The 21,311-nt window shown below is 60.3% G+C and overlaps 5 protein-coding genes across 10 annotated transcripts; 1 reads left to right on the forward strand and 4 right to left on the reverse strand.

Annotated features, from left to right (window-relative positions):
- Window positions 1-1,663: 1,663 nt before the first annotated feature.
- On the reverse strand, window positions 1,664-2,647 carry RNF224 (ring finger protein 224; the record flags this gene model as incomplete). Its single annotated transcript, XM_081269430.1, has 2 exons — window positions 2,491-2,647; window positions 1,664-2,192 (listed from the first exon to the last, which is right to left on the reverse strand). The coding sequence occupies exon 2, from the start codon at window positions 2,189-2,191 to the stop codon at window positions 1,664-1,666; it is 528 nt and encodes a 175-aa protein (XP_081125556.1). The 5' UTR covers window position 2,192; window positions 2,491-2,647.
- A 1,851-nt stretch (window positions 2,648-4,498) lies between these two features.
- On the reverse strand, window positions 4,499-5,466 carry CYSRT1 (cysteine rich tail 1; the record flags this gene model as incomplete). The annotated part of the gene is made up of 2 exons (XM_081270511.1): window positions 5,272-5,466; window positions 4,499-4,926 (listed from the first exon to the last, which is right to left on the reverse strand). The coding sequence occupies exon 2, from the start codon at window positions 4,916-4,918 to the stop codon at window positions 4,499-4,501; it is 420 nt and encodes a 139-aa protein (XP_081126637.1). The 5' UTR covers window positions 4,919-4,926; window positions 5,272-5,466.
- Window positions 5,467-6,032: 566 nt separating this feature from the next.
- RNF208 (ring finger protein 208) lies at window positions 6,033-9,826 on the forward strand. 4 transcript variants are annotated; one of them, XM_081270383.1, is made up of 4 exons: window positions 6,033-6,519; window positions 7,050-7,130; window positions 7,676-8,094; window positions 8,341-9,826. In XM_081270383.1, the coding sequence occupies exon 4, from the start codon at window positions 8,867-8,869 to the stop codon at window positions 9,668-9,670; it is 804 nt and encodes a 267-aa protein (XP_081126509.1). In that variant the 5' UTR covers window positions 6,033-6,519; window positions 7,050-7,130; window positions 7,676-8,094; window positions 8,341-8,866; the 3' UTR covers window positions 9,671-9,826. The 4 variants fall into 4 exon arrangements, with proteins under 4 accessions (XP_081126509.1, XP_081126508.1, XP_081126506.1 ...); XM_081270382.1 differs by having other exon boundaries at window positions 6,033-7,130; XM_081270381.1 differs by lacking the exons at window positions 6,033-6,519; window positions 7,050-7,130 and adding an exon at window positions 7,353-7,460.
- Window positions 9,827-10,362: 536 nt separating this feature from the next.
- Window positions 10,363-12,377, reverse strand: LOC308635165 (ring finger protein-like; the record flags this gene model as incomplete). Its single annotated transcript, XM_081269438.1, has 2 exons — window positions 10,363-12,224; window positions 12,312-12,377. The coding sequence occupies 2 exons, from the start codon at window positions 12,375-12,377 to the stop codon at window positions 11,073-11,075; spliced, it is 1,218 nt and encodes a 405-aa protein (XP_081125564.1). The 3' UTR covers window positions 10,363-11,072.
- On the reverse strand, window positions 12,073-21,300 carry NDOR1 (NADPH dependent diflavin oxidoreductase 1). Of its 3 annotated transcripts, none has more exons than XM_081270044.1 (14): window positions 21,112-21,300; window positions 20,837-20,914; window positions 17,025-17,122; window positions 15,625-15,723; window positions 15,443-15,544; window positions 15,095-15,304; window positions 14,671-14,792; window positions 14,342-14,562; window positions 14,158-14,265; window positions 13,877-13,991; window positions 13,587-13,733; window positions 13,374-13,492; window positions 13,210-13,304; window positions 12,073-13,071 (listed from the first exon to the last, which is right to left on the reverse strand). In XM_081270044.1, exons 1-14 carry the CDS (start codon window positions 21,244-21,246, stop codon window positions 12,897-12,899), a joined length of 1,824 nt encoding a protein of 607 aa, XP_081126170.1. In that variant the 5' UTR covers window positions 21,247-21,300; the 3' UTR covers window positions 12,073-12,896. The 3 variants fall into 3 exon arrangements, 2 of the variants coding, with proteins under 2 accessions (XP_081126170.1, XP_081126169.1); XM_081270043.1 differs by having other exon boundaries at window positions 12,074-13,126; XR_014019213.1 differs by lacking the exon at window positions 12,073-13,071 and having other exon boundaries at window positions 13,374-13,454.
- Window positions 21,301-21,311: the final 11 nt, after the last annotated feature.

Here is a 21,311-nt window from a genome sequence, read left to right on the forward strand (position 1 = left end):
GGGCCCAGATTGGGGCCCAAGCCCTGGGCCTGGCAGTCACCAGGCCTCCATATCCTTGGCGGGGCCTGGTTCTAGGGGCTCCTACCTGTGTGCGTGTTGAGGGGCACCTGTGGGGAGGAGCCAGCAGGAGCAGCTGCAGGTCAAAGATCCGCTGGGTGCGCACATGACCTGCTGTGTGCCGAGCCCCATTAATGTTTACCCAGGAGCTGAGGCCCCCGAGGGGAGACCCTGCCTGGCTCCAAGGCCCAGGGGCCTTGCCCAGGCCCTGGTCCCCCTGGAGCTAGGAGCTCTGAGTCCCCAGCCAAGCTCTCTTGGAGTGGGGTGCCTCCCAAAGATGGGCCCCATTTTAGGTCAGGGGCATTGCAGGGCTGGACCCTGGAGGTCCTCCATAGGTGTCTGTGTGACTAAAGGACACTTTACCATGCAGGGCAGGCTGCTGGTGCTCTGTGGACCTTATCCTGGTCATCCCTGCCCTGACAGAAGGTAGAAGGAAGCCCTTTGCTGTAGTTGTGCAGGGAGGACAGGCTTCCTCAGGTGGCCTGGAGAGGCAACTGGCCAGGGTTTGGATCCTGGCTCAGCGCAGGGTGGGGCCTGGCCAGGCTCTCAGCAGGCTCAGCCCTAGTGATGGCCAGTAGTGGGATCCAGGGCATGGTGGCTCCATCTGCAGAGAGGGAGGGAGGAGGGCAGAGCCCATCCCAGGCCATACTGCCCAGTTGACTCCCTGATCCCCCCATTTGAACATTGCTCTCCAGCTGATGGCCTGACCTATAACTTGTGGGATGCCCTTTCTTGGGGTTAGGCTCCTTGCTGCCCCTGGCATGTGGGCTGGCTCTTTCCCCATAAGCCCTACTGGCTCCAGCACCCTGCCGTGCTCATGCCCATCCCCACCACCAGGTGCACAGGGGACTTTGCCCCAGGGAAGAAAGAGGCCTCTGTCCACTCAGCAAATTCTCTTTCCTCCCTATTCTGTCCCACACTGCCAAGAGGAGCCCCCCAGGTCTCCTGAATGACGGCTCCTTGCTATGGGGATAAGGCTGTTATAGCTCTGTCTTGGGGGGTCATCAGTGTCCACAGCCTCTGACCCCTGTAAAGGGTCTGTGGCCAGCTGGGCTGGGTGACCTGAGGTAGGTCACCCCTGAGACTCGGAGCTGGCCCTGCCCACAGCATTCTCCTTGATGCCTGTCACCGTGTTTGGTGGCTGTGTGCTGTGGAGACCCTCCCAGAACAGTGCCTGACACGTGGTAGAGCTCAGTGAACGTTGTTGAAAGACAAATTCACAGGGCTCCTGTGCAGGTCAGGGATGGAGGAGATGGCCCTGCCCTCCGCTCCTGGCTCACACCTCGGACCATGTGCAAGAGAGGGAGGCCCACATCCATTCAGGAACAGCCACAGCCCAGAGCCGCTTAGGAACCACCTCTGGGTGAGTCCAAGCCTGGGCTGGCTTGCAGGTGCCTCAGCGGCAGCCATCTGGGCACACAAGGAATCTGGCCAGGTTGGTGGGAGGTCACCAGCTTCCTGTGGAGTCTGCAGCACTATGGCCAATAGTCCCCGACCTTAAGCTGTGACCTGAGGGCATCACAGTTGGGGTGGCAGCATTATGCTGTGCCATGTGAGGCTGTACCCAGGATGCCCTGCCACCAAGCTGTGGGTGGACCGCCTGTGTTCAGCAGTTCCAGTGCAGGCTTGGGCAGCAGTGCCCCCCACAGCAGTGGGAAGGAGCCCAGACCTCAGGGCTGCCCTGGGGGCTCCAGCACAGGCTGCCGCAGCCCCAGCAGCAGCCTCTGGGCTGGGGAAAGCGAGGCTGGGGGCCCGTGGGGGGGCAAAGCCCAGCTGGCTGCTGAGTGACGGGGGCGCTGCCTTTGAGGGGCCCAGGGGGGCGGCGCTCCATTCTCGGTGGCTCCTGCTCAGCCTTGACTGCCAAGAAGGCGGCCAGGTCGAGGTCCAGCATGGCCACCCCTCCACGGGGTGTGGGTGTGCTCTGGCGGCACTGTGGACAGGGGATCCAGTGCTGCTCGTGGGCCAGGGTGTCCAACTGCCGAACACATGCCTGGCAGAAGGTGTGGCCACAGTAGAGGCGGCGGGGCAGGTGCCCAGAGAGGTCATAGGCTGAGTAGCAGATGACACAGTCGTCCCGCAGGGTCCCAGGGCCTGTCCCCTCCTCCAGGGCTTGGGGGGTCTCAGGCTGCAGCATCCTAGGGGAGATGTGCAGGGAAGCTGGCAGGGGCAGTGACACAGGTCACAGCTCACATCCACCTGTGTCTGTGACCATCTGGCACAGGTGGGGTGCTAGGACCAAGAGCTCGGGGGCTGGCCACAGGGCTCACTTCTAGGGTGGTAGCAGCCCTCAGGCAATCAGACACTAGGGCCGGGTGTGCTCTCTGGTTTTTTGTGGCCACTGGCTGGTCAGCATCCTGTCCCTTTCCACCCATGGCCTTCCTGTGCAACCCTGGCCCACCCTGCCCAGGCTGCTTCAGCCCTAGAGGTGCTTACCTGTTTCAGCTCCACTGGGTAGCTATGCCCAGCCAGTGGGTGGCCAGAGAAACAGGGTGAGGACCCAGGGCACCCTGGGACTCCCCCGCTGGGCTCGCATTACTGGCCCTAGCATGGGCAAGGCGGCAGGAGGCAGCTGGTGGCTGCAGCAGCAGTGGGCTCCCCTTTCAGCCACCAAGCACCTGCAACTGGATCTGAGGCACACCCACTGGCAGGAAGCAGGCTGACCCCTCCCCTTCACACCACTCCCTTCCTGTCTGCCATAAACCCCAGCAGACCTGGCCTCTGCAGTTCTTCCTCAAAACTCCCCCTCCTCACCTCTCCCCCTCCCCATGTCCCCCACTCTCACCCTTTTTCTCCCACACCCTCCCTGCTCACACAAACTCTCCTCACTACACAGCTTTCTGGCTTCAGGCTGGGACAAGTCCCTCTTCAGTCCCCAGCTCATGTCCCTTTCTCCAGGAAGGTTGCCCAACACCTTGCTAACTCAGAGCCCGAGGGTCCTGGCTTCCCTGCAGTCTCCCTCAGGGGTGCACGTCCTTCACCCCAGTGCCTGCCAGGCTGGGTCTGTGATGTTCCAGTCATATGCAGCGGCCAGCCCTTTAGGCCACAAGGTGGCACTCACACACCATGTGTGGCAGTCCCCCTTACACAGGGACCATCTCAGACCCCCTCCAACATTCCCAGCTGGCCTCTTCCGGACTGTGACCTCCAGGCCAGCCCAGGAAGCTTTGGTTCTGGAAGGTGTGGTGAGGTGCCCCGTGACAAAGACCACAGGCACAACAGAGTTGGGGGCACCCAGTAGGGTTGGAACAGACTAGCAGAGTCCCAAGGACCACTCAGCCCCACTGGGAGGAAGTCCAAGGGCAGAAGTGCTCTTCTTCCTCCTGCCCACCACCTTGGCAGTCTGCCTCCAGGACTGGTCAGACAGGTTCCCCTGCCTGGGTGGGGGCCAGCCATGGAGCAGGGACAAGGAACCCAGCACAGAGGTAGAGTAATGACCTGTCCGCTCACGCCCAGAGACCTCCACACACAACACACCTGCCTTGCCTGTCCTTTTGTGGCAGGGGAGGGCTGGCCACAGAGGACCCGTCTGTCTTGTGAGGCCAGCTCAACTGCCACCTCCATGTGGTGCCATGTCTCTGCCCTGCCCCGGAAATGTCAGGATGCCCACAGGGGGAGTTCTCATGCACTCCCTGCCCTGGCATCTAGCTTCTTACACGTGGACAGGCACCCTAAGATGACAGGGGAGCTGGCACCGTGGCCCCTCCTCCACCCAGCCCCCTCCCTGCCTTGCCTTCAAGAAGCCCAGCCTGGTGTGGGACAGCAGGCAAGAAGCACGGATCTGGGTGAGCAGGAATTCCATGTTTTGTGGGAAACCAGAAAAACAACCTGGCTCAGACTGGGAGGTGACTCACAGGGGGCAGGGCTCCATCCTGACTCCTGGGCTTTGCTGTCCTGAGTGCCCTGCACCTGCCCCTCCCCCCACCATCCCACCGACCTGATCTTTCTGCCTTTCTTGGGGATCCCCCACCCCAAGAACCATGCATGGCATCCTTTTGCCACGTGACTTGGGATTGATCCTGCTCAGGGTCTCAGGCTCAGGCAGGGAGTACAAAGCAGCCTGGCCATCCCCTGGAGGCTGGGAGCCTGCTGGGGAGGCTGTGTGTGCATAGTGTCTGCATGTGGGAAGATGCTGTTGTCTAGCCTGGGACCCCTTCCAAAGGGGCCAGCCGCAAAGAAGGGGTTGCTGGCACAGAGCTCACACTGCTTTATTGCCAGGGTCTTGTTGGAAGCATCAGGGTGTCCCTATCACCATCAACATGGTCAGTGTCCAGGACTCTGTTCCAAAGGGCCCAGTCTGAGCTGGTAGTCTTCCTGGTGGGCAAATGCCCATTGTCCAGGGGCAGGAATTAGAGATGCCCATGACATGGCCGCCCCTAATGTCCAGCACTGCCTTGGCTGCTGAGCAGAGGCCTAGGCCCACAGCCCCGATGGGGTGGGTAGGCTATGATACCACACAGCAGCAGCTGTGACAGCGACAGAATCGTGGGCAGTGGCAGCAGGAGCAGCAGGGGCAGCAACAGCAGTGATGGGCAATGTCATCCCCACGCCCCACGGGTGGCAGACCGGCATAGGTCAGTCCTCCTGGGCGCTGTCCACTGCCATAGGGGTTGTAGGGCTGCTGGCAGGCCTGCTGGCTCTGGTCAGGAGCAGTCCCCTTGGCCCCTTTGGGTCCTGGGCCTTTGGTGGGCCGCAGGAGACAGGCTGGCTCTGGGGTGCAGGTCACCTCTGGCAGAGGCTGCGTCTCTGAGGATGTGGATGAGGGACCCTCTTCTAACTGCTGCCCCAGGTCAGGCCGCAGGTGAGCCCGGGGGATGCTGATATGGGAATAGGGGTTCTTGACCACCATCTCGTGAGGGTCCATGGCACAGGCTGTAGGAGTAAGCAGGGATGCAGACATCAGGTCAAGAGGAGGACAGTTGCCTGCGAGCTGCAGCCCAGGAGAGGCCTGCCTAGTCAGGGCCTGCATCCCCAAGGCATCAGTGTTCATGGGCACAGAGCCCTCAGCATTTCACAGAGGTGAGCCCGGGTGTAAGCTTACCAACAGTGAAGGCCAGAGTCTCCAGCTGCCACCCCCAAACTATTCTGGCCCTGCCCCTGGGATGAAGCTGGAAATGGGGTTGGGGAGGCTAGGAGACACAGCTGGGTTGGTCCAGGAAGGGCAGGGGCTCTCCTGGGTACCCTGAGAACAGATCAGAACCCACAGCCAGAACTCACCTGCAGGGCCAGTGGTGGCAGTCTGTCCTCCCAGTCCTCCCAGAGCCTGTGAGCGCAGCCTGGCAGCTCCCTTTTCCCTCCTCGGGAGGGGTGGGGCCCTGGGGTGGAGCTCAAAGATGGGGCTCCCAAGATCCCTAGAGGCCCCAGCAACTGGAGCACAGCAGCCTGCCCACCCCTCATTCTCAGATAGGTGTGGCCAAGGTTTGGGCTCTGAGGGGCACCGCCAACCTGGGGTGACTCAGGCAGGATGCATCCAGGGCATGCTCTGCACCTTCGATGTCTCACCAAGGAAAACCTGGGGTCATGGCCCCACAGAGGAAGTGGGATCAGCCCTCAGATCTTAGGGCCTGCCAGTGGTCTGGGGTCCCCAAACCTTGTTTGAATCCATCAGTGCCCCAGCTGGGGCTGAGTTCCTCCCTAGCCTACACCAGCTACTTGGGGATTTTCCACTTTTCTAGTTAACAACAAACGTTTGACACAACTTGGTAGGTAAACCTTACTTAGCTTGCAATTGACCACACGGACTTCAGACACAAGTGACAGTGTTTTCAGCTCACTTCCCCAACTACACTTTCCCTCCAGTTGGTGGGCTGGGCCAACCTGCCCCCAGTGCCCCATCTCTGGCCCTGGCCCCTTCCCAACTCCGCAGCTTCGGCTCCCTGGTCTTTAGCAGTCACTCAGGGTCGTGGGGGTGACAACAGGTGCAAGCTCTGGGGGGGCCGGCTTGGCACGGGTGGGCTCCCCTAGACCCTGCACCTGCAGAACTCCCGCTGGGGAAGCACAGGAACCAAATGGGAGGTGGCCCGATGACCAGGGTGACGGGATGGCCTGCGTGAGGCGGTCAAATCAGTCCGGACATGACTTCTGGCTAACCAGAACGTGTGGTGAACTGGGCCTCGGAACTCCGGCTTCGGAGGCAGAAAACGGGGACACACTGCGCAGGCGTCGGAGGCCCCGCCCATCGCTCTCTCAGACCCCGCCCCTAGAGACAAGGCGGGGTCTGGCGCATGCGCAATCCGGGCTGGGGCGCTCAGTGGAGACTATTCCCCCAGAAGCCTCAGCGCTTCAGGGTTTCTCAAAAGACCCGGTTCGGAGCTTAGATATTTGGCTTGGGCCTCCAGGCAGGGCGGGGCGGGGTGGGCCTGAATCTTCACGGGGCGGGGCCACGCTCTACTGGGCGGGGCCTCAAGCAAGGGGTGGAGTCGACGGCCGGGTACCTCCTCACGTGCGGGACTGGCGAGCCCGCAGGTCAGTGCACAGATCCTGCAGCCGAGGGTGGGCTCTAGGCCTTCTGGCCGCAGCACCTCAGTTGCCCCACTGTCATGGTAGGCCCCATAATGCCGCCCCTTCCGATGCACTCCTGCTCACTTGCACACCTCTCACGTCTGCTCTGTGGAATGAGTCCCGCAGAGCCACAAGGCGGCCCCGTGTTGCTCCACAGGAACACCGTTCCCTTGGTCTGGCCTGTAGAGAGGAGAGAGGCTGTGGCCCTGAAGGAGGCCTGGCTGTCTAGGGTCAGGCACAGAGCCTGGTCACTGAAGTGGCAGCGTGCTACATGGTGGCCTTGCAGGGCGAGGGATGGCACTCCGGAGGCCCTGACGCTCTCGATCCCCAGCCCTGCAGTTACCAGCAGGGGTCATCCAGCAGGAGAGTCACCCGGGGGTCCTCTCCTCACGGGAGGGCTCCCCACGGGTGGGGAGAGACTGTAGCCAATGGACAGGGAACCCTGCTGAGGATAAAACAGAAAGGAATGGGGCCTCTCTGCTGGGTGGGGTCAGGTTAGCACACAACGAGCGATGATGGCGTGCCTTCCTTCTGACCTGATGGGATGCCAGGAGGGCCACTCCCATCCTGGGCAGGTGAGTGTCCTCCGTGGGCTGCTCTCTCCACCCAACACGTGAACTGTCCAACTATCCAGCCATCTTCAGCCTTCCGCATACTTCACCCCACCCATCTGTCCACCACTCCTCCAAGTCTCCTGACCCCCGAACCCCCTTGGTCCACTCTTGTGGTATCTGCTTGACCTCCCCATGCTCATCCCTCCTGAAGTCACATCCCTCCCTGAGCCATCTAGGACTGGGCGCGCGTGGGTGTGCGGATGAGCAGGACACGAGGCATTTCCACGGGGGACCGAGTGGAAGGACAAGCAGAGACCATACTCCTGGGGATCACGCGAGGGCAGGCACAAGGTGGGGCGGTGGGTGGGACCCAGCTTTCCTAGAAACCCCTCTGGGGTCCTCTCTCCTCCCCACTGGGGGCATGTGAGACCTCAAAATGTCAAGGAAAAAAAGAGCATTTTCCTTCCAGAGTTGGGGGTGGGGGGTTGCCAGGACCCAGGGTCAGCCAGCAGGGGAGGGCGGATTGGGGGGCAAAATGGGGGTCCTGACCCGTACGCAGCTTACAGGGGAGGGCGACCCCAGGAGCGGCGCCCGGCCTGGAACCGATCGAGGGGCGGCCGAGAGACTGGCCCCGCCCCGCGGACCCCGCGCGGGTCCCCAGACAGGGGGTGACGCTGCGGGCGCGGGCGGGCGCCGCGCGCACTGCGGTCCCCGCGCCTCCGCCGCAGAGCGCGCCACGCTCCGCACGCACCTGCCGCCGCCGCCGCGCTGAGCCCCGCGCCCCGAGCCCCGCGCCGGCGCCCCTGGGTGCCGCCCGCGCCCGCCATCGCCCGAGGTCGCCGCCGGAGCCGCCGGAGCCGCCCGAGCTGCCTGAACCTCCCGAGCCTTCTAGCCACCCGGCCAAGGCGCGGGCGCCGCATCCGGGCCTGCCTTTGAGACAACCTCTGCGGCGGCGGCGCGGCCCGGGGACGCCAGGCTGGGGCAGGTGAGCGGGGGAGGGGCGGGGGTCCGACTCATCGCCCCTACCCACCCTGGCTGGGTCAGCCCTCCGGACCCAGTGTTTGGCCTTGGAGGCGGGGACTGGGGAGGGAACTGGGTCCCGCGGAGGTCGGGTTCTTAACGCCCGAGGTCAGGGTCAGAGGTCGGGCGTCCGTCCTTTGTGCAGGGAGGGAGTGAGGGCGAGGGTGGAAATGGGCCAGAGTGCGCCCCTCATGCTATTTCTCACCTTCAGCTCAGGCCTGGTGCAGGCCTCTCCTCTGATCGTGCTGCGGAGCCTGCCGCCCAGGTCCTCCTGCAACCAGTGCCCAGGCTAGCTGCCTTCCCTGGGCGCCCTGTCCTGGAGCCATGGGGCCCACCTAGCTCCTGCCTGCCCCGATGTCCCTGCCCAGGGATTGCTGACCTCGGCTGCTGGGGGGGCTCCCCTCACGCCCCCTTGCCAGCCTCAGCAGCCAGCGACCCTGGGTGAGCCCCTAGGTCAGACCTCCAGCCCAGGGCAGCCCCCTACACCTCCCTGTCCCCGTTTGCCTCCCCCACCACCACCACTTCCTCCTCCTCCCAGGACTGGACCAGAGAAGCCACTGTGGCCACTGGGCGGGGGGCTGACCCTCCAGCTCTCACCGGCTGCCCCTAGGAGTCCACGGGGCTGCCGGGGTCCCCACCAGGCCTGGCAGGACCAGGATGCTGCTCCCTCTCTTCCTCCCCGCCCCTCACCAACACCCTCTCCTACCCGAAAGTCCAGTCTGACTGCAGACAGCCGAATGCCGGCTGACCCTGGGCCCGAGGTGGGCAGTGGCTGGCCGGGCCTCCTCATGTCCTGCCTGAAGGGCCCACATGTCATCCTCAAGATGGAGGCCATGAAAATTGTCCATCCTGAAAAGTTCCCTGAACTCCCGGCAGCTGCCCCCTGCTTCCCACCTGCACCCCGGCCCACCCCGACTCTGGCACCCAAGCGTGCCTGGCCCTCACACACAGAGATCATTGTCAACCAGGCATGTGGGGGGGACATGCCTGCCTTGGAAGGGGCACCTCACACCCCACCCTTGCCACGGCGGCCCCGCAAGGGCAGCTCTGAACTGGGCTTCCCTCGAGTGGCGCCAGCGGACGAGGTCATTGTGAATCAGTATGTGATTCGGCCTGCACCGGCTGCCTCTGTGGCTTCTTCATCAGGGACTGGGACAGTTGCAGCAGGTGAGCCCCTGGAGTGCCCCACCTGCGGGCACACATACAATGTTACCCAGCGGCGGCCCCGAGTGCTATCTTGCCTGCACTCTGTGTGTGAGCAGTGCCTGCAGATTCTCTATGAGTCCTGCCCCAAGTACAAGTTCATCTCCTGCCCCACCTGCCGCCGTGAGACTGTGCTCTTCACTGACTATGGCCTGGCTGCGCTGGCTGTCAATACATCCATCTTGAGTCGCCTGCCTCCGGAGGCACTGACTGCCCCATCCGGTGGCCAGTGGGGGGGTGAGCCTGAGGGCAGCTGCTACCAGACCTTCCGGCAGTACTGTGGAGCTGCGTGCACCTGCCATGTGCGGAACCCGCTGTCCGCCTGCTCCATCATGTAGTGCCCACCTGCCCACTACTGCGTGCCAGTCCTCGCTCGATGCTGCTTCAGGGATCTGGCCCTGCCCTGTTGCCTGCCGACCCTTCCTCACCCACTATGGCTTCTGGCCCCACCCCATGTGGCATTGTCGCTGCAGCCAACTCTGCCATTAAAACTCTTTGCCAAAGTTTGTAACTGTCCCCTGGACTAGAGCTATGGGCTATGCCCAAGCCTGGGCACAGGGTGGGCACCTGAAAGAGGGAGGCCACCTTCTGCTCAGGGTTGGCTTTCTCAAGCTTGGTGAGCATGTCCTTGGGAGGACCGGGTCTGGCTGTGAACAAGTCCCCCTCATGTTGGTGCAGAAGGGCTGCTAGTGTGCACCACAGAGGGCTGTGTGGCAAGTGTGCAGAACTGCCCAGCCGGGTAACTAGGACCTTCCCTTGGCACCAGCCAGTGGCTGTATGGAGAACTCACCTCGTCCTGAGTACCTGTGCTGGTCTACCACGGTTATGTGGGAAAAACCTTTGGGCCAGTTATGAGCAGTGGTTTCCAGATGGCCCAAGACTGTGATGAGAGTACAAGGACCCAGGTCTCCTGTCTTGATGTCTGGACCACTTGGGTTTGTAGAAAGTACCTTTGCAAGGGTACTTTGTAGGGACAGCAGCCTGGATGGTGGAGGTGGGGTAACAGCAAGGACAGGCGGGGCAACAATGGTATTAGCAGCTACTGTTTATTGAGAACCACTTTTGCCAGGACAGCACTTAGCACACAGTGCTGGGCCTCACATTACATCACCAACAAGCTGTGAGGTAGGCCACAGCTGTCCCCCTTTTCAGGTGAGGGCCTTAGGCTTGGAGGTGGGAGGTGGTGCAGGCAGGCAGAGCAGGGGCTTGGGCCTGGCACCCCTCAAGCTCCAGGGCCTGCATGGGCCCTTGTCCCTTGCAACACACATCTAGTGGTGGCACCCTGGATGCTCCAGACCACCCTCTGGTCCTGGCCCAGGTTGGGCATGTACAGTGCAGGCTCCTCCTGCTGGCCACCCTGACCTTCAGGGATGCACAGCGGCCTGTACGATGGGTGAGCCCCTGTCCTCTCCAGGGAACAGACTCACTGCCAGATCTCTGTTCACATTCACATCTGCCTGCTCAATTGGACCTTGGAAGGGGGAGGTGTGGGCCAGTGTGTGCCCATGGCCAGACTGTCACTTGCAAGCATGTGGGGCCCTGCTCACAGACATTTCTGCTGGACTGGCCTCCTCTAGCAGCTGTCCTTGGCATGATGTCCTTGGGCTCAGTCAGAGTTGGGTCACGGGGGCGAGGGGGGAGGGGGCTTTCTGGTAGAGTCGGGCTTCTGGGTAGCCCTGGGTCCTGGTCTTGGGTTCAGTGATAGTAGGTCTGGACTGAAGGCCAGTGCCTGGGTTCTGCTCAGCGGCCAGAGCGGTCCAGGAGCATGAAGAGCAGCCCCAGCAGCATGAGTGGCATGAAGATGAGCAGCAGCCCCAGCAGCTCAAGCACTAGCAGGTTCAGCAGTGCCAGGCGGCGGGCGCAGGGCCCACGCTCCCGCAGTGCCCACAACCAGGTGCCTAGGCAGGGCGGGCAAGGCAGGAAGGGCAGGCAGCCCCGGCCACCCACAGGCCCTGCCAGGAAACGCAGCTGGTAGCGGTGTTCTAGGAAGCCCCAGGGCCCAGGGCCACGAAGGGCAGGTGTTGGGGGTGAGGGAGGTGGTGGGCACTGGGGCCCGTCAGCCTGAAGCAGCTCCTCCTGCAGCCGGCAGATCTCCCACTCCAGCACAGGTGTCTTCTGGCGACACAGCGGGCAGCGCACAGGGCCCAGGTCGGTGCTGGGGGTGGTGCCCAGCAGCTGGTGCAGGCAGCCCACACACAGGCCATGTCTACAGTTCAGCAGGGCCAGGCGGTGCTCGCCCATCCCGTAGGGCTCTGTGCAGATAGGGCATTCCTCCCCCACACCCTCTTCCTGCTCTTGCCCAGTTGGCAGGGACCAGGTGCCAACCTGGACTCTGGTCTCCAGCAGGGACTCACTGTCTGGAGTTCTGGAACCCTGGGAGGCCCGGAGATCACTCCCTTCTTCTGCTGGGAGCTGGCTTGGTGGGTCCAAGTGCTCAGGGTCCAGCAGGACCCAAGATGGACTGCTGTACCCAGAGCTGTGCTCACTGGGGCCCAACGTGGGGGACCCAGGGTAGGAATCAGGATGGATGGGAGGGGACTCCAGCCTGGCAAAGGCAGTTGGTGGGGTGAAAAGTCCGTGTGGCCCTCCAGGACTGGGCAGGGTCTGCACTTCACCCGCCGTTTCCTCAGAACACTGACCTCCAACCGTACCTCTGAGTTCACAGTCACCACTGGAAGTAAACTTTGCGTAGGTCCCTGCTGCGTGCCAGCTCCAGGTGGCTCCTGGGCCCAAGTGGGGTGATCCCTCCAGAGAGCTGACCAAACAGACGCTTCTCCAGAGCTCCAGTCGGGGAGTTGACTCCTCCCACAGTGCACCCCTCCTAGAGCCAGAGGCCCCACCCAGGGGCGGGCCTGCACGCCCCGCCTCCAGCCCCAGCGCCTCCCTGTGGCTCTAGGATGCCCGGGTGCTTGGTGGGGCAGGGTTCTACTAGAGGGGAATTCAAGGCCCTAGGTACAAGCGTGCAACAGCAGGGCTCACCATCCAGTTAAAATACTCCAGCACAGGAGATCTCAGGCGGACAGCTGACCAATGGCATACGAGCATCGTTACAGGTGCAGGGGCCTACAGAGGGTCATCCTCAACCCAACCCATGCAGAGGAGCTGTGACCCCCCCCCCCCAACAGCACCAGGAAGGTAGAGGAGCACACTTGGGAGCAGCTGCCCAACGGTCATGTTTATTGCCAAGGTTTCCTGAATCAGGAAAAGAAGGGGCTGGCCTCTTCCTGCTTCTCAGGAAGTTGGGGGTCCTGATGGCCTCCAACAATAACCGGAGTTTTGTGGATGCTGCAGGGTGACTGGAGACAGCATGGTCCCTGCAAACTGAAGAAAGGGAGCCCTCATAGGACCCTAAACTTCGGGAAGGGCTCATTAGGTTCCTGGTACCCATCAGGGTAAGGGCCTTCCTGGAGCATTGCACCAGGCCAGAGCACCAACCTGATGGAAAAATGGGATGGGATGGTGCAGGTGAGGGGCAGCCGGTGGAGTCAAGGCTGAGAGTGTGGGGCCCTGGGTCCCCTTGGGGTGTGGCTGTGTGCAAGGAGGGCCTTCTAAGCCAGCTGAGGCCTAGGAGAACCAGCCCTGGTCTTGATATGGACTCCAGGGCTCAGGTATCAAACAGGGGCAAGAGGCCCCTTTGCTAGGTAGTTCCTCAAGCCCAGGTCTCAGTCTGGAAGCGCAGTGTCCGCTGGAGTCTGGCAAGGTAGGTAGCTGCGTTGGGGTGGGAAAGCCCACCCTCCTCCTGGAAGATGGACATCAGGGCTTCCGTGACATCCGTTGGCATGTACTTAGCATTGCTGGAGGAGCAGGCCAGAGGATTCAGTATGGCTGGGACCCCAGAGAGCTGGGCCCATTCCACCACACCATGACCAGGGCTCACCCAGCCAGGTAGAAGTAGGCGCCACGGCGGTCCAGCAGCTCCCAAACCAGCGGTCCTAGCTCCCGGAGTCGGTGTTGCACGTATACTTTCCGCCCCTGCAGGCAGCAGGGGTAAGTCTAGACTCTCTTCTCTCCTGCCCTGCCCTGGCTCCTGAACACACCCACCTGCTCCCGGGAAAAGGCTGTGACAAGAGTCAGGCAGCCCCGCTTCTCCAGTTCCTGCCACTCATCTCCCCAGTAGAAGTCCTGGTCCCGCCAGCGACAGCCAAAAAATAAGAAGTTTCCTGGGAAATACAGGGGGCCTCAAGACCGGACACAGGCCCTGGGGATTCAGTCAAGCCAGCCCATGGTGACCCTGCCCTGGAACCCTGCACTCACCAGTCTGGCCCTGGGCCACACGTTCCTGAACAGCTGCTCGGAAGGGGGCCACACCAGTGCCAGGCCCCACCATGATCACAGGTGTGTCTGGGGTCTCTGGGAAAGCCAGGCCCCCAGGACGCACCCACAGGGGAACTTGGACAGGTCCTGCCATGAGAGAGGTGGCATAAAGGGTGCAAAGGACTGACTGAGCAGCCTGCTAGGGGTCTACCTAGCACCAACTGTTGCACAGGAAAGACGGGGGAACCCGGGCTGCATTCCCTCTCCCACCTCCCAGGAGCAGGAGGCACCTTTCTCTGGGTCCAGAGATGCCAGCCAGGAGGAACAGAGGCCCCGGCGGGGCTCCTTGAGGCGTGTCCGGTACTGTACCACAGCCACAAGGATCTGGAGCCTCCTGGGATGAACCTGGGGAACAGAGGTGCCCTGCCCCACTAGGCCACTCCTGCCCACCACCCATTCCACCCAGTGGCAGTCCTGGGCAGGAAGACCATCTCCTGTCAAGAGTGTGGCCCCTGCCTGTACCCCCGCCCCAGTCCAAGGGCCAGTCCCTGCTTTGCCTGCCAGGCCTCACCAGCTGAGAAGAGGCGATGGAGAAAGCTCGGGGCCGGATCTGCGGGATGAGGTCTAACAGGTAGTCTGGGGGGATGGCACCCGCGGTGTGTGGGAAGTCACACAGTACCTGGACAGAGAGAGTCTCAGCACAGCCACAATGTGAACACAGCTCAGGGTTCTGTGGCCCCCACAGACCTGCCCACCTCCAGGATGGTCCTTCGAGGCCGGCTGCAGTACTCGCAGAGATCCTCCTGGCCTTGGGCAGAACTGAGCTCCAGCAGCTTTTCCCGCTCCAGCTCATGTGGGGAGAGACAGGCCAGGAGCTCAAAGAAGGAGCGACGAGGCACACTGGCAATGTCCAGGTACTGGGATACGAGCTGCCACACAGAGCAGGGCTGGGGCAGTCCCGGTGGGCAAGGGACATCTGCAGTGGGAGCAGAAGACCTTGGTGTGCTGGGACCTCAGGTGGGGCCTTGGATGTGGGAGAGTAGATGGGCAGTCACCACTGAGGTCTGGCCTGGCTCCGACTCACCTGGCTCCCGGGGCTGCAGCATGAAGCACTGGCTGGGGTCCAGGCCCAGCACGTGGCAGAACTGCTGGGTATGGGCTGCCGAGTTTGAGGGCTGGATCAGGACCACGTCTCCTGCAGCAAAGCTGTGTGGGAATGCCACCAGGGCGTGGAGATGGGGCAAGAAGGGCAAGGGCAGGGAATCATACTTTGGGGGAATATGTAGGGGCTCAGGAGACTGCAGAGGAAGGAGGCAAATGTCTAGGGAGGGCTGGGGGTCTGTGGGTAGAGGCCTCCCTGCTGTCAAGCCTCCTCCCCAGCTTTGGCAGACTCTTTTGAAGCCCAGATCCACTGCCCACTGTTGCCCTGCCCATTTTGGCTTCTAGGATACCTAAGCACCTTGTCCCCTCTGCCTGCTTGAGGTCTCAGGCTTGCTCTGAACCCCTACCTGATGCCAGAGTCTGTGATGTCGAACTCAATCAGCCGAACATCCTGGAAGTGTGAGGGACCTGTGACCCTCTGGTTGGTGACCATGGGTGCCAGGAAGGGCTGGGACTCTGATGGGGGTCCCAGAGAGTCTGAGATGGCTAGGCATGACTCCTTGGAGCTTGGGTTGGGGGCCTCCAGAAGGAACTGGAGGGTGAACTTGGAGGGTAAGCTGTGGAGATGGCAGAGACATCAGACCATGGCCTTCCCTCCTGGAGGCAACATACCCACACCAGAGGGGACCAGGATGGGGTTCTCGGCCACACCCAGTCTGTGGCACCTCCAGTGCTGACCCAAGGCCCACACTCACGGGACTCCATGGGGGATCACAGGGAGGTCAATGGGCACCGGGTATAACTCCAGCACCTTTTCCCACAGGTCTCCCAACCAGGGGTCGATGATGGCATCAGGCCTGAGAGAGTACAAGCACCGTCAAGGGCAATGGCTGGCCTGTTGGCCAGAGCCCCCAGGGGCATTACCACCCATGCTTACCCCAGCTCATGCTGGTCATCCCCCAGGCATATGGGCAGGAGGGCACTGGCCCCAAGCTGTAGCAGCCGGCGGTGTAACTTTTTGGCCACAAAGTTGAACCTATGGAGACAGCGAGGCTGACCCACTGCTTGGGGCAGAAGATCTTCCCTCAGGTGGAGACGTCCCACACTGACTGCACCATCAGAGAGGGCAGGGCTGTGACATGCCAGGGGAAAAGGAGACCAGGGCCCCTATAGGTGCCATGAACAGCAGGGCCTTGCAATGCCAAGAGCCCGTGTGGGGAGACACAGTCTGGTTCACCTATCATTTCATCCCCAAGTGGGGGCTGAAGACCACCATAGCCTCCAGGTTCTCTGGCCAGAGACCCTGAATTGCAGGGAAAAGTCAGAGGTCCTCCTGGAGGCTGGTTTCATTTCTCTTTGGTTTACAAAGGCACAATTAGACCCTGCAGGCACCACACCACACCACAACCTCCAGGGACCACACTAGGTGTGAGCCCTGCAGCTGGGGCTCCCTTCCAACTGCTCTGGTATGTGTGCACACTGCCAAGGAACAAGATCTTGCAGCAGAGCTGGTCACATGGCTGTGGAGTTCCCATTCTCTCCCCTTTGTCTAGTGACTAAGAACCCTACTGAGCACACAGCTTGTGGTATCAGAATGGCATGTGGCATTGGAAAGCCCTGGTTCCCTTCCACAGGAAGTTTTCAAAACTTTGGTGTCATAAGATGCCATCTGTACGCTTGAACACAAACCCCTCATCATCTCCTTAGGAAATGATGCAAAGTAACACCACTTTTTGCTTAGGGACAGTGGCTGTGTGTCACAAAAACACTGTAAGAGGAAAGCCAGGAGCCATGCCCTGCCAGGTAAGGCCTACAGAGTGGGCTGCCATTTCAGAGCTCTTTCCAAATCCTGAAACCTCACAGTGTTTTCTACTTGGTTGTTGTTTTGTTTTGGTACTGGGCATTGAACCCAAGGGCGCTTAGCCAGTAAGCCATATCCCCAGCCCTTTTTGAGACAGAGCCTTGCTAAATTGCTTAGGGCCTTGCTCAGTTGCCGAGGCTGGCTTTGAATTTGCAATCCTCCTGCCTCAGCCCCCTGAGCCGCTGAGATTACAGGCCCAGCCTGTTCCCTACCTGGTAAGGAACAGGACCAGGCTGATCTCTGCTGGAGTTACCACAGGTTGGGATGTGATGCTCACTCGTCTGAGCCTTGGCTGGATCCAAGGTAGTGCTGTGTTCCTCTGCCTGCTCCCTGTCTGTCCCTCCCCTACTGTGAGGCCCACATATCCTGGAGGCCAGGTCACCTGTCACTCCACCAGAGCACCTCTCACTTGGCTTGGAGAACTGTCCCTTGTCAGGCCAGAATGCTGGCCAGTGTTCCCATCGACCCCTACTCACTTGGCATAGGAGGAGTCCCCAAGGCCCAGGACGGCAAAGTCCATCTGACAGAGGGAAGTGGAAGGCAGGTTCTTCCGGAATATGAACCTCCAGAAGTTCTAGAGGCACAGGAAACCCACATTAGGGTCTCTACCTCTAGGCTGACCCTGTGGCGAGGAGGGATCAGGGAAGGGGAAGAGGACTGGATGGGGCAAAATGAGATAGGACATCTGACCACAGGGCAGGGCTGGGCTGACCCCCAGGATGCAGGAAGGCCGGCAGGAGCAGGGCTGCCTGCCAGTGGGAGGAAGGCTGCACACTGTGAGCCTACCTTCCCAGGGCGTCCGTCTGCCTGCCGCTTAAGACTCTCCTTCTTAAAAACTATTTTTATTCTATCAGGATGACAAGAAACTTCAGAAAATGTGTACAGTTGTAAAGGAGTAAAGCTACCCCACCACCACCCAGAATCAGCATCACAAAGAGGTCAGGTGGCCATGGTTGCCCCCACTCCCACTCCTCAGCCCTCTGCTCCCAGTCAGGCCCCCCAGGGCACTGACTTCTCCCAGTCACACCACAAGTCCTGAGTCAGTTCTCAGGCTAACACTGGGCATGGGCCTGGGCCTGCTTGGTCACAGCAGTCCTCTGGGCTGGACCCTCTGATGGGTTCTGAGCCACCCCTGGAATCCTCTGTTGGACCCCAACTCCCTCCTTGCTCTGTGCTGGCTCCCCAAATTGTCCCCCCTCCCCATGGGGACCTTCACCTCCATGTCTGCCATTCCCAGCAGAAGTGTAAGCCTCTCCTCCCCTGGGGGCTATACTCAGACCTTGAGGTCTGAGGCTGAGCGCCTCTGGGTACTGTCCTTGTCCATCCTGACTGGAGGAGCAGGAGCTGGCTGGGGACAGGTCAAGAGTGCCTCCTCTTCACACCTACCTTGCAGCCTTCCTGCTCCTCAATAGCACCAGAGGCCCTCTTGCCAGGAGCATGCTGGTCACCTCCCTACTTTCAGCCCAGGGCAGCCTGTGCATGTAGGTACACCTCTGTCCTGCTGCCTGTCCCACATATGGCCAACAAAGGCTCTGCCTCCTGAGACCTGTTTCCTGAAGCCTCAGGGCTCATTCCTGCTCCAGCCTGTACCCTGGCCTATCTCAAAGTACCAGAATCCTCTACATACCCTCAGCAGCCTGGGGCTGCTGGGCTGGGGCCACTCCCTCAGGCCTGAGAAGCCAGGGCCACATGCCTGCTGCCCCTCTGTCCCTGTCAGCCACTGGAACACGCTTTGTCCCCAGCAGCAGAAACCACATGGAATGCCTTGTTGCCCCTTCTGCAGCTGGCATGGCCCTCTCCAGGTACACCGCTACTCTCAGGCTGGCAACTTGTCCTCCAGTCCAGGGACATTCTGCTACTTTCTATGATCATCCCCCTGCTACCTTCCCTGGAGTAACTTTGAGTTCTACCCTTTTCCTTCCACTTTTTTTGTTATGCTGCCTGGTACGATTCTTGAGCTGCGCCGCCCAGTCTTTAAAGGCCTCCCTCAGGGTCTTGGGCTCTGCTCCTGAGTTCCATTTGTCTCTCTAGGTCTCTACCTTTTACTGGGGTCTTTGCTTCACTGTGCTGTGGTGTTTTGTGGTCTACCTGTACTTGAGACTGATGGGAGACCTTGGGGATACACTTGTAACACAATGGGTTTTGCCACCAGGGGATGAGCAGGGCTCTGGCTTCTTTACTGCAGTATTCCCCATGAGACCCAAGCAGAGGCCAAGGCCTTCCTGCCCAGCGGCCTCTCAGACAGCCCCAGTTCTTGCTGTGGTTGAGAAGGCAGCCAACACTGGCTCCCCGCTCTGGCTCTTTGCCATGGCATTCTTCTTCTCTCTAGCCATCTAAACTCTGGTATGACCCATCGTCTCCCTGGTGCCATTGGCTGCCCTGACACCCAAGACCTGAGGAAGATTTCTTTTTCCTCTCACCTCCCAGGCAGGCCCCTCCCACTACACACCTCCTGCCCGTTCCCCCAGCCTCCTTTTCTGTTGTCCCTCTCAGTCTGTGGGGATCCCAGATGTGCTCAGGTCTTACCCCAGCCTCCCCACAGCATTCTTCCCACTACCCTTTCCCATCAACATTTAGCATGCCAGTCTCTTCCATCTTATAAATGTCCTCTTTTGAACTCCTCAGTCCTTTCATAGCCAGAATGTGTTTTTAAATCAATGCCTAAATATTGTCAATGATCCTCCCACCTGCTCACTCATTTTATTACGGGTCTTTTCTCCCTGCAAGCCACTGAAACTGCTCTCCCTGACGACTACCAGCAATCCCAGGAACTCCCTCTCAGGCCTATTTCTGGACTTCCGTGTGGCTTTAATGACTATAGTTCTACTTGAAGCACCCACTTGAGGAAGCTGGCCTTGGGGAAGCTGTTCTTCATTTCCTCACTGCGTGGCTGCATCCCATTGCCCCATGCTTTGCTCAGGATGGCAGTCCTGGGGAAGGGAGGGGCTTCCTTTTCTCAGACATCTCTATTTTTTTGGTGGGCGGGGGGGGGGGGTACTAGAGATTGAATTCAGTGGTATTTGACCACTGAGCCACACCCCAGCCCTATTTTGTACTTTATTTAGAGATAGTATCTCACTGAGTTGCTTAGTGCCTCACCTTTGCTGAGGCTGGCTTTGAACTCACAATCCTCCTGCCTTAGTGTCCTGAGCTGCTGGGATTACAGGCGTGTGCCACCACGCCAGGCTCAAACCTCTATATTTTGATCCCACACTGGCTTCACCCCAGGACCCTCCTGGAGGTCCGACCTACTGTACTTCCCCAGATGTCTCTAGGCACTTGGCCCCACCATGTTCTCTTTCTGCAGGTGGAACTACCTAGTTCCCAAGCCCAAATCCCTGCTGCTAGTAAACTTTCTTCCCCATCTTCCAGTTCCCTTCCATTACTGGTCCTGTTGACTTTACCTTCTAAAATTCTCTGGAATGTGTCCACTTTGCTTTGCTTTCTACCACCACCTCACCTCAGACCACGGGCTTCTCTTGCCTGTGCTGTGATCTCCTATCATTATTCTTGGCCCCCTACAAACAGATGGTGTTCTTGGCAGAGTGTGAGTGTGACTGTGTCAGTCTCACAGTATCAGCCCATTCCGAGTCATCTCTAGTGCGGCCCACCTCTTGGAACCAGCCAGGCTTCCTGCTTTTCCTCCCCTGCTCTTTTCCCAGTGCTGTCTTGGCTTGGCCATGTTCAACTGTCTTCTGCTCTTCACAGGGGTATCTCATCCTTCTCCTCTGCACAGGATGTTTCCTCTTCCCTGTCCCATTCCATTAATCCCAAAACTCAACCTATACTCCTTCCTTCCAGAGAGTTCTGCCTAAGGCTTTAGGCTCCCGTAGCAACTGACACTTTCCCCAACAGCACGCATTTCCAGGCAGTGTAGTAGTCCATTAGACCTATTGTTTCTGCAAGTGTGAGGGTAGAAATGTGACTACTGGGTTCACAGCTAGATTTCCAGCACATGTTGGTGCCAGGGGTATAATATGCACTCGGAGGTGATCAAACAATTAAATGTTCCCTGAATGCTGCACAGCCTTCAAAAGAACCCAGCCCGGTTCCTATGTAGTTCTGAAAGCACACAAACAGGTAAAATGGAGAACAAGGTTATTTGGTGGCTGCGAAGAGTTCGTTAGAGATCACAGAGCCCCCATCAGCTCCACTCAAAGGCATTCTCTCCAGTCTGGCTCTAACGCGCGCCTGCTATAGAAGGGCAACTGCTCATTGTGCTACTTGGACTCTCCAGGTATCCAAGATGCGGCTGAGGGCGGAGGGAGCTACATCAGGCCGGTCTTACCTTCATGTTGTCAGGAGGGTCTCCTTGCCCGGTAGTCGCACAAACAAACACCACCAGGGGCTCCCTGATCAGATTGGCCTCAACGAAAAGACACAGATGTAAGACCTCTGGCTGTCACCGTCAGGCACGCTCCCCACCTGCCCCCTCTCCTTCACTCCGGGCGGCAGGGGAGCGGGGCCGGCGGCCTCTCTCTCTCAGCCCGGGTGCCAAGTCCCCCTTCGCCCAAACCCGCAGGGGCAGGGCGGAGGGTGTCCGCCTCGGCCGCCGGTTCTCACCACGGCGTACGAGTCCAGCGCCTGCACGCGGCAGCCCAGCCGCCGGCGCCGCGCCTCGCGGCCCAGCCTCTCCGCCACATCCTGGGCCGTGCCCGTCTGGCTGCCAAAGAGCACCAGGAGCTGCGGGGCCGTCATCGCACAGCGCGGAGAGGCCCGCGGCAGAACCGGCCCGGAAGTCGCAGGCCGACTTCCTGCTTCTG

Source organism: Spermophilus citellus (genome assembly GCF_964194105.1).
Source record: "Spermophilus citellus genome assembly, chromosome: 2".
Taxonomy (NCBI): Eukaryota; Metazoa; Chordata; class Mammalia; order Rodentia; family Sciuridae; genus Spermophilus; species Spermophilus citellus.

What these genes read in the sequence shown, in the direction of transcription:
- RNF208 (XM_081270382.1), top strand. Translation starts at nt 8,867, where the DNA reads ATGCCGGCTGACCCTGGGCCCGAGGTGGGCAGTGGCTGGCCGGGCCTC.
- NDOR1 (XM_081270044.1), bottom strand. Translation starts at nt 21,246, where the DNA reads ATGACGGCCCCGCAGCTCCTGGTGCTCTTTGGCAGCCAGACGGGCACG. An exon ending in CTCGAAGGACCATCCTGGAG is followed by an intron (nt 14,266 to 14,341) that starts GTGGGCAGGTCT and finishes CTCTCTGTCCAG; the next exon opens with GTACTGTGTGACTTCCCACA. An exon ending in CCATCGCCTCTTCTCAGCTG is followed by an intron (nt 13,992 to 14,157) that starts GTGAGGCCTGGC and finishes TCTGTTCCCCAG; the next exon opens with GTTCATCCCAGGAGGCTCCA.